This window comes from Heterocephalus glaber, unplaced genomic scaffold (assembly GCF_053883595.1).
Source record: "Heterocephalus glaber isolate CG9 unplaced genomic scaffold, H.glaber_assembly_v1.0 deba00001442, whole genome shotgun sequence".
NCBI lineage: Eukaryota > Metazoa > Chordata > Mammalia > Rodentia > Bathyergidae > Heterocephalus > Heterocephalus glaber.
This window is the reverse complement of record NW_028258296.1, coordinates 50,144,328-50,161,650: the sequence shown is the minus strand read 5'-3', so window position 1 is coordinate 50,161,650 and position 17,323 is coordinate 50,144,328. Positions and strand designations below refer to the sequence as shown.

Genomic DNA, 17,323 nt, shown 5'->3' with positions numbered 1-17,323 from the left:
ACTTGCCACAGCTCCTTGGCTCTGACCCTTGGCCTTGCACTGAGGTCCTGCAAAGTTCCCTCACGATCCCAAGGCTTGCTTGATAGATTTTTTTCCCTTCTCTTTGAGCCAAGAGGTTATCTCATTCATCTGTGTTTTCCTATCAGACATTGGAGGGTTCAGTCACTGGTTTATTTCATGAACTTAGCAGTACATCTGGGCTGTCCTAACTTCTTTTCCCTTCTTCTCAATACTACATAGTTTCCCTCCCCCTCTAACACTGCTCCATTTCGAAATGAGTCTCCCGAGACTCTAGCCTGTAACTTTGCCCTTCCCTGCCCTGTCATCAGCTGTGCTGGCTTCTTTTCAACATCATTCAAAGTAGACCAACCAATCACACTGGCAAGACAGGCTGTTCTTAGACCAATAAGAAACCACGGGACATAGATAAACTAATTAACATGCTAGAAAAATAAAGACAAAAACTCAAGAGAACCTACTGCAACAAGACTTAGAAAAACATTTATGGAAAGGAGACTGGCCAAGTGGCAGTGTGCTTACAGACCACCTTTGATCCTTACCTGAACCTCCTCAGTCCTAGTAGAATCATTTGCCAACAGGGGCTCTCCAGTGGGAGGTTGAATGGTGACAGATTTTTCTGACCCTCTGCCATCTTTATTCCGGGGCGATTTATGTCTCTCTCTAGTTCTCTCCCTGAAAAAATAAATGATACTCAGCTATTGAATTCACGCCATATAAATTAACTCTCTGATTCATTAAGATATAAATCTCATTTTAAATTTAAGAAAACTACACATGCACACGTGCTCACACACACATGCACACATTGCACCGATACCCACCCATCTGCCCCTGCAAGGAGTAAAGTGATCTTTACTCTCCACTTAATTATTTCCTTTCTGCCATTTCATGACCTAAAACAAAGACTGTTGGCTGGTGATTGAGCTCAGTGGTTTCGCCGCTTGCTGCGCAAGTGCAAGGACCCGAGTTCAATCCCCAGCACCAAAAAAAAAAAAAAAAAAAAAGACTGTCACTGCGCCACAAATAACGATCAGATTTTTCTTCAGAGCTTAAAGTTGTAATTTTAGATTTCTTGGCTAAGGCGCATTTTATATAATAATCACTCAGCTGATTTGAGTAATTTGCCTAAACTACTTTTCTAGAATTTTTTTATTGGGACACCAGTGCAAAATATCTAAGCTTTGGTCTGTACCAAAAAACAAAAAAAGAAAAATCTGGGACACACTCTCACCCTACCCTTTTTGACAAGAAAAAGGAAACTCTAAACTAGGACAGAAAAATCATTCGCTTCTTATTCTTACAAACTGAAAACTAAGTCATTCCCAAAGGTTTTAGCTGAATTCAAGGACACCCACAGAAACGAACAAAGCCATGACAAATGACACCAAGAGGTGAGAAGGGTGTGTGTGTGTGTGTGTGTGTGTGTGTGTGTGTGTGTGTGTTTTCAGACCTCCTAAGGAAAGCAGGTTGTTGGATACTTTTACCCCAAATGAACTTTCTGAGTGGTCTTCCAGGGCAACAGGGAGGTCAGCTTACTATGGGTTAGTCTGGAAATTACAAAACTAATCAATCACTGTGGCCAGGCCCACAGGTCACAACCTGGTCAATAACCACTTCTGTTTGTTTTTTTTTTGGTACCAGGGATCGAACTTGGGTCCTTGCGCTTGCGCAGCAGGCGTCGAAAACACTGAGCTAAATCCCCGGTCCAATAACCACTTCTGGAAACTGGCAGTCTGGCCTCCAGATGCCAATGGTGAATCCAAGAGCCCCTTGGCTCAGTTGGTAAGTTCCCTTAGCCTCCTGTCCCCACGGGCTGGCTATTAGCCTTCCCTCCTACAACTACTTGCTCTCATTCTTACTCCCAGGAAAGGCAGAATTATGAATGCAGATTTTGCAGACAAGTAGTGAGATCTGAATCTGCCCCACTACCTATGTAACCTTGCATAAGTCATTCAACCTCTGAAACCTCAGTTTCCTCCTGTGAAATATGGGGACAATGATGACACTATATAGACAATGCCATGCAGGGTGTGGAGCAAGTGCACTCACACAGTGGTCACGATTACTGTGGTTACTGTTAGCCAATGGCAAAAAATGGTGTCTTGACTTTGTAAAGCAGAGTAAGTTACCTTGGAGAAAGAGATATAACTAGAGCCATGAATACACCATCAAACCCTTCCCCTCCACACACAAATCTCCTATTCACCTATTACTTAGCAATATAAGAAACCACAACTAAAACCTGTCACATGAAGGTTTCTTGTCAAATGTCTCCTTTACCACTATCTTCCTAGGATAAGCGTTGGATAACTCCATCAAAGAGCCAAGATAAACGTTGGATAACTCTTTCAAAGAGCCGTGGCTGCAGAGAATCTTTCTGTGACATGAATTCTGTATCTACAGCATAACTGGATGTGCTTTTGTCAAGTCTAATGTTTTGTTTTAACCAAACAATTAGGGAAACAGTCAAGCAGAGAATTTTGTTGTTTACCAGAGATGCATCTAACAATGACTATCACCCCAATTTACAGAGCACTTTATTAAGTGCTTGACTATATGAGTTTCATGCAATCCTAACAATAACCCTTTGGGGCTAGTATTACTGTTCCCATTTTACAGATGAGGAAACTGAGTCTCACAAGCTTTGGCGACTTCTCCAAGACCTGAATCCAGGTCTGCTGCCATTACTTTCAAACCTACTGTTCTGAAGAACAACTGGAAGAATTTATAGCATAAATACTCCTCTTGTTTATCTCACACTGACAGCTGTCACACTACTAGAGCTATGAAATATGCTCTGGAGGCTACTACAGTACTAGGAGTCACAACTGGACTGTGACCTTAGGTAGCACAAATCTGTGAGCCCAGCATTCTGAATTATCTGGTATAACCACTTCCAAGGGTATTCCCTATTTGAAGCAATAACGATGTGGGAGCGATTTCCCATGTGCTTAGCCTCCAGAACGAACATCAGGCCAGGGCCACAACCGCCGCTCCTCCAAACCCCACTGGCACCAGATGCACGGGCCCCTCTTCTGTCTCACCTCATTTCCACTTTCCCTGCTGCACTCACAGTTAACACCCTCTTGGCCATCAGCTACATCACATGCTTACCCAACCCACCTCTATTCACAAGTCCCACTGGTCAAATCCTGTGACAGCACAAATTCCACTGGAAATCAGAATCGTTCATGGAGTGCGAATTCCTGGATCCTGAGCACTATCAGGCAGAAAGCAGACAGGGAACCACCCAGGGCTGGAACAGCCTCTCTCCACCAGCCCCAGCTCCCACTCCAACCTATGCAGCCCAGCTCTTAAAGAGCCCAAAGCACCAGATGCAGAACAACTGTCTCCCAACTCCCTGGTAACTGTCTGAAGTAAACCAGATCAGAACCCTTTATCTGATAACCTGAGGAAAGCTTCTCATCCTCCAGGGCCTGAAATCCTAAACCAGTGCTGCTCAACTTGCAGTGTGATGAAAACCACGCTGGGTGCAGATTTTAGGGCAGATTAGTTGGCCCCACCCTCACAGGATTTGTCTGGAAAGGAGACAACAGGAATCCACATTTCTTACTGCACTCTGGGTGATGAGGATGCAGGTGGTCTAGGACATTTTCCACAAGACTCTCCCACTCAAGTGCTCCCAAGGGAGGAAAGAGCTGTTGGAATGACTAACTGGAATTCCACCTATGTGTGAAATGCCTGTACCCAGCAGGGGCTCAACAATGGGAGCAATGAGTGTATGTTCAGCTGTACAATCTTGCAAATCACAGCGGTTCGTTACTAACACAGTATTAAGTGGATGCAGGACAGTGTGGGACTATGACTGAGGCTGCCAAAGGCTGCCAGCTTTCCAAATGTGCCAAATGAGAGGAAATGTAGAATAAGTCCTCATCTCAGCACCAGCATGGGACCAAATGGGCTTCTCCTCATTCTAGTCTTGTTACAGAAGGAGCAAGACCCGCCATACAGCTTTAACAGAAACTGCCGCTCCTCCATTACTTCTCCAGGTAGGTGTGTGCCAACCCAGGACTTAAAGATCCAACCAAAATAACGCTGTCCACCCCAGTGCTTTCCAGATTACAGAACAAGTCAGAGTGCAGCCACCTCACTGCAGTATGTACCCAACTGCTCATGCCTGTGGCTCCAGGTGGAAGGAACACCTGTAGCTACCAACTGTTCTCTGGAAGAGGGCTCTCCAAAGCTGAAGACAAGTAGTCCATGTGTCTAAGTGTCTAGGAACAGATGCCCCCAGAATCAACAGTCTGTTCATGAATGCCACTTAACAATCACATGCACCTTTGTGCATTTTACCCATTCTGACAGACAGGTGGGGTCACCTATGCACCTTTGTTGGGCAGCTATGTTACCCATGGGAATCAATGTAGCTTTATCTTTCAATCTCCCCCCCGCACCATCTACCCAGATGAGCAAAAATAAGTCTATCTGTGTGTGTTTGCACACACACACGTGAGAGGGCAGGGAGAGCAAGAAGCAGCATGCAAGAGGTACCTGCATGTGTGTGCACCCATGTGTGTACATGCACCAATGTGGGGAACTCTGGAGCTGAATTCTTGGGGGCCACTGTAGCCCCCCCATTCCAGCCAGAATCCTGCAATTCCCACACTGTTCCTGCTTACAATCAGCATTTCCTGGGAAGATTATTTAGGCCTGTTTCTGTTATTTGTCTGTTTCTATTTAGGGAAAGCTGGCCCCACCGGTTACTCCTCCTTTTCCTTTTCCACCACCGCCCACTCACGCACTACCTGTCCTTCTCCGCCGACTGCTGGGCCTGGCTGACTGCTTCTGTCAGCACTGAGTAGGGTGAGAGGGCTGGACGCAGGGCAAATTGGCCCCAAAGTGGCCTCAGAATCCCCCACTGCCCAGACAGACCTCCTCTGGACAATGGACTTGAGTACATCAGTCACCCTAGGTAACCTTCATGTCCCTTTCAAAAGCAGCATTTCCTTTTCAATGGACCAACAATCCTGAATCCTGCCCAGGGCACCTACTAAGGCTACAATTTCAGCAACAGTGTTTCTCCCTATGCCTCGGTGTTATCACCTGTGAAACAGGGCTACCACCTCTCACTGGACCAGGTCTGCTGTGAGGACAGAAGATACTGACTGGGAAGGGCCCAGCGGGTGCTCCCAAAGCAGTCGTTCACTTCACTGGCAGCTGCTGCATTAACCAGTCAACTTGTGCTCTGAACTCACAGGTTAGGCAAGGTCGGCTGAAGTCTGCACCATTTTCCCAGCACGTTAGCTGGACACTCTCAGGAAACTGCAAGCATCATAAAACCAGGCCATCAACCTCTTTGTTAGAAAAGAGTTGCCTGCCCCCAGCTGGGAAGCTGGCCAACCCTCCAAGATAATCATGGTGTCATCAGGCATATCGAGTTTGGTGCACTTCATTATTCTGCTCTGAGCTGGAGTTGGTCCTCCTCCCGCTTTCCTTCTCTTCCATTCAAATTCCCAACAAATCACTAAGCAGAGAGCAGCCTCCCAGGGGCACTGCTAGGACACAATCCATGGCCTTGGCTGTGTCTAGGGCCTGTTCTGTGCCAGTGCAGGGTAGGGTTACTGCTCAACACTCCTCATGGTGTGGGTCAAGCACTGCACAGTGTCCAGCACCCACTGCCTGCGGATTACTTGTTCTCTATTTTGCCTTCACGGGAACCTGGTGTCACTGCTTCTGAAGAAGGCATACAATGCATCTACAAGTCCCTAATGCACACATCCCTGATCTCAGAGCTTCTCTCAAGCAGGCATTTGGTAACATGGCCTGATTAATTGATTGAAAGCCTTGTTTTGTATTAGCATTTGCCAAGGACTTTCCACAAGGACCCAAGAAGGCACTAAGAGTGTTGTGTGCTGTTTTAATACAGTGATAGTCTTTTAACATTCCCACAACAACACTGGAGTATCAATTTCTGTGGGCCCCAAGAGGCCCAAGGAAATTGCAGAGAACAGCAATGGACCCCAAAGTGTGGAAGTCAGCATTCAAGTGTAGTCAAAGGAGGTCAGAGTAGCTTCTCAGAAGCCTGTAAGCTGCTCTCTCATACGCATCCCAAGCACCAAAAGAATCTCAAATTCTTACTTTAGTCCTAGCAGCACAGGAAAGGGAAGCCTGACATGCTGACAATGAGATGCTTTCGCTACTTAGTGTTAAAGAGTTGATATTTTAAAATAGCTGTTTCTGGTATTTTATAACTAACTGTAAATTCTCCCAGTGGTTGAAATGTGTGACAGAAGTTTTATCACCACGGTGTTTTTGGCCATCTCAGGATCTGGGTTCTATCCCATCCCTGAAGACTCCCTGCAACCCCACCTCTGCTGCACCAATACTGGGGGTCCTGTACTTCCTCTCCTGACTGGAAAGGCTAATCAGGGCTCCAGCACAAGGCTATAAATTTTTATGATTAGGGCAATACATAAAAATTTAGAAAAGAATGCAAATTAATACCCATAATCCCTATACTCAGAGATAGGCATGGCCAGTACGTTAATATCTATCATATATATCACAATATACAAAGTTTTGAAACTCATTTTTTAAAATAACATGGGGTCATGTTTTCTTTTATCAAATAACCTATGAAATTTCCTCTATACTCCTACTCCATTCACTTTCTTAAAAATTACAAAATACATTCTCAAATAAGCACGGAGGCAAGGTATAAATGACAGGTCCCATCAGTCACTCTGCTACAGAGCCTCTCTGCTGTAGATGACCACTCTTGGAAGCTTGCCAACCCACTTCCAGTCCTCTATGTGTGTACATACATACAGGCTCATGGATAAGCAAGCAAATTAGATCTACACATCGAATCACGGTTTTACAAAACAAAATCTTACTCTTCAGCTACTCTTATGGGGGGAACTGTTCAGCAAGGGAAACAAACACCACTACAGTCACCTTTCACACTGAGCTGAGGTCACAGGTGGGCCTTAAGGCTGGGGAAGGTTGGTATCTCTGAACATGGTACTGAAATGTGAAATTGAGATGTGAAGCCATTAACATAGTCGCTGGTTGGTGACCTCCTGTTATGTACTGGGTTAAACACTTTGCATGCATAATCTCATTTGATTAGCTCTACAACCTCAAAAGGAGGGATCCCTGTACCCATTTCACAGATAAGGAGACTAGGTTAAGTGGCAACGCTGCAGTTTTGTCAGCTGCATTCTTCACTGGTACAGGCCATCATTCATTCACTCTGTCACCCATTCCTCTACTCAGCAAACACTCTGCAGGTTAGTAACTGCAGGCCCTTCAATTACTAGTGCAGACCTGTTTAATTTGCAGAGGATGGGGAAATTGGCCCCATCACCCGGACAGTGATTCTAAAGCCCAGGCTGTTCACTTGGAAGACCAAAGAGAAGAAAGGCACCAGGCCAATCACCCTGGCTTGTGCGCAAACCTCATGGCAAATGCATAACGGACAATGAGTCAGCAGCTTTGGTAAAAAGCAGCAAATGAACACTTGTCTTTTAACCCTCCTTCACATTACTCGTAAAGCTTTGGGAGAACTAACATCTGAAAAGTACTTAGAAATGAAAAACATTTCCACTGCAGAGGGAAACTTTAATTTAAAACTAATTGTGAGACTGCTGGTGGGAGTGCAGACTGGGGCAACCACTGTGGAAATCAGTATGGAGATACCTCAAAGAACTAGGACTGGAAGTCCCGTTTGACCCCGCTATTCCACTGCTGGGGATCTTCCCCAAAGAATTAAAAGAATCATACTACAGTGAGATATGTGCACCCGTGTTCATAGCAGCACAGTTTGTAATAGCTAAAACTTGGAAACAGCCCAAATCCCCATCAACCGGAGACTGGATAAAGAAAATGTGGGTTTTTTTTTTAATAAAATGGAGTACTACTCAGCCATAAAAAATGAAAAACTAGAGACATTTATAGCTAAATGGATGCACATTGAGGCGATACTCTTAAGTGAAATAAATAGGACACACATATGTAAATAGCAAATAGTTTCTCTAGCATGAGAAACTGAAAGTGTAAATAAGGACTAAAAGGTATAATAGACAATGTGAAACAGGAAGAAAAGGGGAAGGGGGAGTGGGAGGGGTAGGGGAAAGGAAAAAGGGAAATGGAATTAATATGAGAAAATGAAAAAATGGAAACAATGTCTTTGTAAATAGGGAGGCATGGAGGGGTTGAAGGGAGGGTAAGGGAAGGGGGAAAAAATAAGAGCCAAGAGAGATTATGTAAAGGTGCAAATTTCCAATGATGAATATGATTATATTGTATACCTAAAATATACCAATAAAATTAATTTAAAAAAAACTAATTGTGAGAAATTAAGGTCATCAACTGTAACAGTGGCTATACAATGTAAATTGTTGGCATGGCTATTCCAAACCTATGTCAGCCCCTGTCACAGGTCAGCCTCTCAGGCACCCCTGGGCGGAACTGCCAGCATCAACAGCTCTGCAAGCGGCTATTTGAAAGGCCCACCAACCTGCAGATTTCCCAAATGCAAAGCAGAACGATCAATGGCTTACATACCCTTGTCTGTGAGATTTTTTTGAATGGCTTGAATAGTATGAATATCCAGAGTATGTGGATTCGGTATCCATAGCAATGGAGAGATGCGTCTTGAAGGAGCAGGCACTGTTTCTCTTTAGAGGTAGACAATTTCACCTACTAGCTTCTAAAGCCTCAAGAAGTCCAAATCAGAAGAGGAGCTACTCATCAACAGGAACAATTCTAGGAAAAAGGGAAAAAAGAGAGATCAGTCTTCAAAGCCATTCTTAACAAGGTAGACAGCAGCTGCCTCTCACAAGCAGCAACCTCCTCAGCGGGGTCTTTATTATGGAACGAGGGAGCTTGGGTGAAGCACTGACCTGTAAATGCTCATCTCATGTAGGAACAAGCTTCCCAGGTGTGTGGGAGACAGGCTGAGTGCTGAGCAAGTGGATCCCCACCACAGCAGGGAGAAGATGGGCAGCGGGAGAGACCAGGCACTGGTCCCTTTCCTAAGCACGGTCTCACCCTCGCTAATTTGGGCCATAAGTGGCTTTCTGCACCAACAACCCTAGACGGAGAGGTCAGCTCTCTCACTGCCAGTTTGCCGGTCATAAAATACTCAGGGAAGTAGCTTTTAAGGACACCAATCATCATCAAAAGTATAAAAAAAAATCTCGCTCTTTTAATCCAAGAATCCGAAGTTCTAAGAATTTATCTTAGAAAAGTAAATCTTCAAGAAAATTATTACCCAACTGTCTATAATAACAATAAAAAAGCTAGAAACAATCTCAGTGACCCTAAAACAAAGGGATAGGTAAGGAAAACAAACTCATCCACTCAACAAAAAGCACGTATCTATATAAAATGGTAATTAGAAAGTAAAGATATTTATGATAGAATGAATTTAATAATGGATTGTAGATACACACTGAATTTACCCCTACATTCACATCAAACAACTTATGTAAGGATAAGGATTCAAAGAGGACATCAGAAAATGCAAACAGGTGATTTATTAGTTGCAAGGTTCTTGGGTCCTTTCCCACACTTTCATTAGATACTGCTTTGCAATAAAAATAAATTGGAAACATTTCCAAGTACATTCCTGAGCTCTCACACACACTAATCCTTTACTTTCAGAAAACAGATCTAAAACTCTGTGTCTCCCTGCACCCCTCAGCCAGAGCTGGTCTCCGCCCACTAGAGTTCCTTCTCAGAGAAGTTAAACTGCAAACAGGCCCAGGAAGATAAGTGTGAAGAAAACACAAAGGAGTTGCAAATGCCTTAGCCCTGCCCCACCTCCCGGAGGCCCAGGCTCCCAGACCCCAGCAACACCAAGTCTGTGGGGAATCAGGCAGGCCAGGGCACCACACACCAACACAGCCCGTAGAACTTCAAATTCCCATGAGGACGCCTCTGGCTTGACCACTGCTTCAGCCTGGAAGAGACATTCTTTCATTTCCAAGGTTGGCCACCCAAGGCTAGTCTCCCTTAGTCCACACTCAACATTTTACTCCTTCTCCGCACCCCAGCCGGCAGTGAGGAAGACTGGGTGGGAATATCAGGACTGCTGCAATGACCAAAAACGCTAAGTACAGTGACAGCACCCACCATGGGCTCAACATGCACTGGGTAGCTGACAGTGGGTGGCCATCCCCACCCACTTTGGCAGTTCCAAAGCTCCGGCTTGAAAAGCAGCAGGGCAGTGAGCATGAGGCTCACCTATGGGTCCACCCTAAGGGTGGTCTTGCAGACCACTGCCTCCCAGCCAGCTGTGTACTTAAGCAAGGCAGTTAGATCTTGATTTGACCTCAGGTTTTCTACCCCATAAAAAGGAATTAAGACATCCTATACTGAAGGGGTGACTGTAAAGGTTAAATGTCAGACACGCAGGCAGGCATTTTTCAAAATGTTAGTTTGGCTCTTGGGCTGACCTCCATGTATGTTCCTCAAAGATTTGAGAGCTGGCTGATCTTTTTTCACTCTACTCTGTCTCCCCTCATTTTCGCTAGCAATTTCAATGAGCTTTCAGCGCCTTCCAGTCTCACTTCCTCTCTGCCCCCCCCCCCCCCGGCTTTGCTGCTTTCTCACTGGCTTCATACCTGGCAGACATCAGCTTCAGGAAGTACAGCCAAGATGTGCAGCCAGCGTGAATCCAGCTCTCCCTGGGAGCCCCTGACCCTGCTCTCTGTTGACCTGCAAGTTCCAATGTTTGGTTCTTTCCCCAGAAAACTGACCTCTCTTTTCTAGACTCATAATTGAGCCTCCATAACCCCTAGACTTGTTTGTGCCTTCCAACCCCTAACTCCTGAATCCCGTTCCATCCCAGCTCCTTGCTATCTGTCACTAAATGGTGAGAGGTGTCTCAGAGGCAGACGGCCTCAGCCCTGCACCCCAGAGCTCATCCTGTCTTTTCACTTCCTAGCTGTGACACCACCACGAAGCAGATGCTCTTGTCTCTAAGCTTCTGTTCTACCTCCCACCACAACCCCCCAGTAAAATGGGGGCATTTAATATTCCCTTCCTAAGGAGGTAGTGAGGATTAAATGCATTGTCTCCAGCAAATACAACCCAACTTTCATTCTCTTCACCTTTTGCCAATGGTCATCACTCTTCATCTTCACTACAACTTGCCCATTAAGAGAACGCCTGACATGTCCCTCAAAGGAAATGACAGACCCCAAGGACCCTCTGGATAAAGGTTTTCCTAACTCTATCAACCACCTATGCCCAGTTTCTCTCCCACAATTCCTCCCTATACTTATCCACGGGGCATGAATAAATGCTCTCTTGCTCTCTCTCTCTGCTGTCGTCAAGTCTTCCATCCTTAAATCTCCACTGAAACATCTCTAAGTTGGTCAGAGAGTGCTGTGAGCCAGGTCTAAACATGACACCTCTGTCCTCCTCCAAGCCCTCCTTACTCCCACTGACCCATTCATTCACATCTGCATTTGAGCAACCACGACCATGCTTAGCAATGCTAGGGGCATGGCAATGACAAAGACACACTGCCTGTCCTCACAGGGCTCTGCTGCTGGCACCTGTTTACTCCTTCTCCTCTAAAATTTCCTTCCCTTTCCCCACATCATGTATTAACTCTTAGCCCTCAAAACATGCCTCATTCCTCCCCATCGGTGAACTCACAATAGCATACACTCCTTGGAAACAGAAGCTATGGCTTCCCTATCCCCAAGACACTCTGAATACCACAGGTACCCAACAAATGCTTCCTGAAGAATAAAGCCCAGACGCACACTTGCTGCTAGGGAGGACAACTTTTGCTCCACTTGGGATTATCATCACCCTCCATAGCTGCTTTCTCGCATCCTGGCCCAGTCTTCTCAATTTCTTCTGCCATAGCAATGCCATCACTCTGCACCATGAACCCAACCCTGTGCCATTCAGTGCTCTCCCCTTCCTCTTCATCGCGCACATCCCACCATCACCAAGCTCTGCCTGTCTCCGGAACACGGTACGCCCACCACTTTGGCACATCACAGCAGCCCAGGGCTAATGTGCAGCAAAGCCTCCATGTCTCTCCGTGTAATCCGGGCTGCAGAGAAACAGAGCCCAGCCCTTCTTCTAAATCATACTGTGTGTGTCATGCTCATCAACACTTATCCTATCTAAGATCAGAGTGGAGATTAAGGAGCAGCAACAGGAAGCAAACTCATAAAACCTAGGACTCGTTTTAAAAGAGGGTTTGAGCCCAGGTAAGAGCTCCTGTGGAGACAGCAGAGAAGCATATCCTGAAGCTTATCACTGCAAGGACTTTATGTACTTAGGAGACAGTTCCCTTGCGTGCACAAGGAATTAACAGAACTTGTGACAAGCCCAGAAGAGACCCCTTACTAGGAAAGATAACAACAGAAAAGAATCATCTTCCCGGGATAAAAAGCTGATGGGTTGCTGCACCAGCCTGAATGGGCGGGGCTCATGTAAAGGTGAAAACATGGAGTTAAGAACGTGGACCAGTCCCTCTATCATCCTGATCCCAGACATGGTCCATATCGTGTCTGACCCAGGATGAGCAGCAAAGAGAGTGACCTTTTAAATTACTAGGCAGGTATCATTCTGCTTAAAACCCTTCTCTCCTCGGTGTCCCTGTGAGCTTTGAATAAAATGGAAAATCTTCCATTTGATCTTCAATATTCTGCCTCAGCTCCTGTTCCTCTAAGGTACCAGGCTCTCTCCAGCATCAGGGCACTGGTACCTTGTTTTGCCCAATTTCTCTCAATTTAAATATAGTACTGCCTCTTTCAAGAGGCTTTTCTGATCTGGCACCCTACATATCGGGCCCTTCGCAACACTCCACATTCTTCCTTTCTCAATTTTCAGTTCTACATTTACTGGAGTGATTACTTAATGTCCAGCTCCTATATAAACTGTAGCTCCATGAGGGCAGGGGCCACTTTCATTACTGTTTCTCCACCTCCTACAACATTCAGTAGTTGGCATCCAGTAAATGTTTGCTGAATGAATGTTTGGCAGCAGAGGTCAGGACAGTAAGGCATACTTTCCCCATGGAAGAAATCCTGCAGTGATATACTGAGAGTGAAGTCACTTTGCTGGCTCACATGGCAGCTTGCTAAGCAGAAGTTTATATTGCAGGTGTGCTACGCAGAAATCAGTCTCTTTCAGGCCTGCCCAAGAGCATCCTGATCTTCCCACCATCCACCCTTGAAGAGCTACAGGCAGGATTTACTGCTCAGGAAGGGGCTGGAGGGACACATCAGTAGGGGGTGGAGCTCAGCAAACCCCTTCACATGACCAGCAAGGGGAACACTGCTGAGACAGGTGCACTGTGTACCTCTGGGTGAGTGTCTTGAGATCTGGAATTCCCAGGCAAAAATGCTATTAAGAACCTCCTTTACCATGGTTTACTGAGAGCAAAATGAAGGTCAGAGGTGTCAGAATCTTTCTCTAAAGTCAGGTTCACTCACATAAAATACACTAGACTCCTACTTAAAAGAAAAAGTTCTCAGAAAATCACAGGAGGGAAATGATAGGTTATGGTAATGACATTGCAGGCATAAGCTAATTGTCGCCAAAAGGAAATTATAAAACATCAACAGCTCTGCCTACAGCTATAAGTAATTAAGGGGGCTTGGCTGGGAAGAGAGGAAGTTAGCACACAGAGGTGCAGGGACACACACTGCCTTTAAAGGGCCACTCCACCCCCTCTGCAGTGAATATATTTCCACCTTTTGGAGGCTAGATATAGATTTCTGCAGAGCTATGAATACGTAAGGTGGATATTTGTTTTCAAGCCAATCCCTTGTCCCCTACTAGAGCTTTAAGCCTGGGCCAAATAGGTTTCCTGAATACTACCTTCTCAGCGAATCCCACAGGCCAGTGACTGCTGTCTTAATAAGTGGGACTCCAGAGGACACAGGTGGACAGAGACCGAAGCAGAACACACAGGCACCTTTTCTTCAGGCTTCAGCAAGCTCAAGCTGCCGGCAGAAACAGCCCAGCCACAAGCCACCTCATCCTGCCCAACTTACAGAAATTGCAGAGCATATGCCCAAATCACCTGCCACGAACATGCTAGACACCTGACCACAGATGCTTCACTTTCTAGAGAGATGATAGCAGTAACAGTGTAATGGCTTACAGTTAGTTACCAAGTGTCACTATGTGTTAGACTAAGTCATTTGCACATACTACAACACTTAATCCCCAGAACAAGCCATTAAGGAAAATAAAATATTAATATCATGGCATAGTGAAGGAAGCCAAGGTTGCACACCTGGTAAGTGCTCAACAGGGCTTGAATTTGAGTCTAATTATTGAACCTCTCTCTGTTCTTAAGTATAGAAAATTTACAATGCAGCAATTACCAGAATCATTTATTTACACAGAAGCAGGTAGGCAACAGTCAAAAACTGTTCCAAACCACAAATAACCTCATAAAGAATTGTGCAGTTTCAACTACTACTCACAGGTTCAGTGTGCTAAACATAGTGAGGAGTTCAAAAGAAATAAATGAATCTGAAAAAGTTCCAGCTCTAAAGGAGCCCACAGCCCAAAGCTGGAGCTCTCCAATTAAAATCCAGTGTGGTAAGGGCCCAAACAGTGGCTGAAGTCTAGGGAAACAGTGTGTTTCTGTATGTATCAGGGGGATAAAGGAGAGAATACTTTTCTTAAGACTTCAACACTAATTCATCATAAACAAAGGTGACATGGAATTGTTGCTGGGTAAGGAAACTTTTAAATTTCCTTTGTGGTTTCATCGTATTGCCCAATATATAAAACAATAAAAATGTACCGCTTGGCAAGCAGTCCTTACAAAAATGCCACTCTCAAAATTCGTCTCCCATTTTACTTGCAAATTAAGTTGCAACCAAGCCATATTGCCAAGTTACACACAGTAACAGTGAAAATTTTACCCGAGGTGTTTTTACCCCTCACATCGGAGAGGGGCCAGCATGCGGAAATGCTACCGAGCTTATGGATAGGGGAGGTGTGTTATTTCTTTGAACTGTAGAATAAAAATTTCCTCCCACAAATCAAAACCCCAACTATATCACATTGATTTAATTCGACTCTAAAAACTCTAATTAGTGGTTACATAAAATGGCTAATTATGTCTTTGGATTCAGCCAGTTTCTGCCATCTCACTTAAAGAGCCTAGGAGCTGTGTAATCAAACAACCCACCTCCTGGAGGGAGAATGCTAATTAGCACTGCTGATTAGTGACACAAGTTATAATATTTTTCAGCAACCCTGTAAAATTTATAAACACGCCAGTGAAAATGCCAGGTTCTTTACAGCTTGCTAGCTTTTGGAGTAAGTATCTAAGAATACCCGCATTTCAAACCGCAGCCCCCTCAGAAAGAGTTTTAACAGAATGCACGTGTCACCCACACGATCACAATAAATCGCCTTAACACTTCCCTAGAACAACGCAAGGCGCTCACTTTCGCGGCTTGGGCGTCGTACCCGGTTGGTAGAAGTGAAAACTGGGCAACCCATTTCCCTTCTCAGCAGCTCTTCGCAGAGCAGCCAGGCCGCGGCTCCGCCCCACTCCTGCCTCCACCACCGACGCGTTTAAATTTTTATAAAGCTTCACACTTCTCTGGGCGCGTTGCTTGGGGCAGTTCAAAGACTACAGGAGGAAATGAGGTCTCGCCGTTGGCGAAGGCTGCCCGGCGTGGGGAGATTTCCCAGGGCAGCGACACCTCGGGCGGGGACCGGCCCCACGCCTCTGCTCCACCCCAGGCCTTTTTGAAAGTAAACTCCTACCTGCCTGTTGCGCTCCGCGACTCGCACACGGACGCGTCGCCCGGTCCTCAAGCCGCCCGAGCCTGGCAGCGAGCGAGGAGACACGGGCCGGCTCCGCGCCGTGCCTGGCGGCGGGCCAGGTGACCCCGCGCGCGGGCGAGCACCGGGTGGGAACCGCGGGGCGGGCCCGGCCCCGCCTCCACCGACGCTCGGCCCTCCCCATTACCGCCCGCCGCGCCCGAGGGCGCCCCCCAGAGCCCTGCGGAGAGCAGGGGTGTCCGGGGGACCCCGAGAGGGGTGCGCCCCGAGCGCAGGGCGGGGCGGAGGAGAAGGGGCCCGGGCAGCACCACCCGGCGCGTCCCCGGGAGCCCAGGCGGAGCGGGAGGAGCGCGCGGGGCGGGGTGTGCGGGCCGCCTCGCCTCGGCTCCCTCAGGACTCACCTCCGCGCCGGCCGGCCGGGCTCCGCGGCCCGCGCTCTCGGCTCCCGGCGCTCCGCTCTGCGGCCTGCGCTGGGCTCCTGTAGAGGCAGAGCCCCGTCGCCGCCGCCGCCGCCGCTGCACTGCTGCTTTCCGCTTCCTGTCCCGGCGCCGCCCCGCAGCCCCAGCCCAGCCCTGCGAGCCCGACGCGGCCGCGAGCCAAGAGTTGCGAGCGCTGCGGCCCCGCGCAGCCGGCCCACCTGCAGCCGAGGACTGGCCGGGGCGAGCGGTCACACCCCACACCTGGGCGTGGCACCGACGCCCCACGCACACGCACATCTGAGCTCGGACACGCAGTCCTGCACCCCCGCACACACCAGGAATAGATGGGATGGACCCCCGCCACAGCGTGCAGCGCCTCGACTTACTCGCACCCGAACCTCTCCAACACACAGGAACACATCCTTACAATTAGGCACAAAATGTAAGGCTTTGAGCAGACTCTCAATTCACATATTCACATGTGTGCCCGCCTCGCCCTACAACATGTGCATGTACACACACACACACACACACACACACACACAAAATCACCCATTACAAGGACTGATCCACAGATATTCAAATATACCCACACCTTAACCCATACAGCACACCTGAGCTCACAGGTAGCCCAGGGAGCAACCATACAGCCCCACATCCCTACAATCCCGCTTCTCCTTGCTCCTACCCTAACAGAGCAGGTGCCAGCCCCCCACATCAACCCCCAGTCTGTAGGAACTGCGGGAACATGCGACTCTGCAGGCAGGTACCTCCAGGCGCTGTGTTTTTGGAGCCTTGGTTTCCCTGTCTGAAAAGTGGCCCGTATGGTAATGTCCACCCTGCAGGACTGTAGTGAGCATCACAGAAACTTGCCGTGCTTAGTAGATACGAAGCAGAAAGCAACTATTTTCAATTAATTGTGCTCTTATTACTTATTTATTTTGTGCTGCTAGGGTTCCAAGAATCCATGGCGAGTATGCCTGCCACATCCAGCTGGGACTCAAAAGTTTCTGCCTTGACACAATTTTCCATTGCCGACACTGGATAGTGAAGTGCCCAGTTTGCACGCATTGTCTACAGGTGTATTGTGAGCAGTTGGGCAGAGAAACACAGGCTCTCCCTGAACT

The 17,323-nt window shown here is 47.1% G+C and overlaps 1 protein-coding gene across 2 annotated transcripts in view; it reads right to left on the bottom strand.

The window, feature by feature from the left end:
• Nucleotides 1-16,319, bottom strand: part of Vangl1 (VANGL planar cell polarity protein 1) — a 52,628-nt gene extending 36,309 nt beyond the window's left edge. Inside the window, exons 1-3 of one of the 2 annotated variants that reach the window (XM_004853791.4) lie at nucleotides 16,179-16,319; nucleotides 8,551-8,751; nucleotides 561-693 (exon numbers count right to left, since the gene is read on the bottom strand). In XM_004853791.4, coding sequence (XP_004853848.2) covers nucleotides 561-693; nucleotides 8,551-8,621 — 204 coding nt within the window. In that variant the 5' untranslated portion in view covers nucleotides 8,622-8,751; nucleotides 16,179-16,319. Of the gene's footprint in view, nucleotides 1-560; nucleotides 694-8,550; nucleotides 8,752-15,759; nucleotides 15,913-16,178 lie in introns of those variants that run through there. The other variant, XM_004853792.4, reaches the window with a different exon arrangement.
• Nucleotides 16,320-17,323: the final 1,004 nt, after the last annotated feature.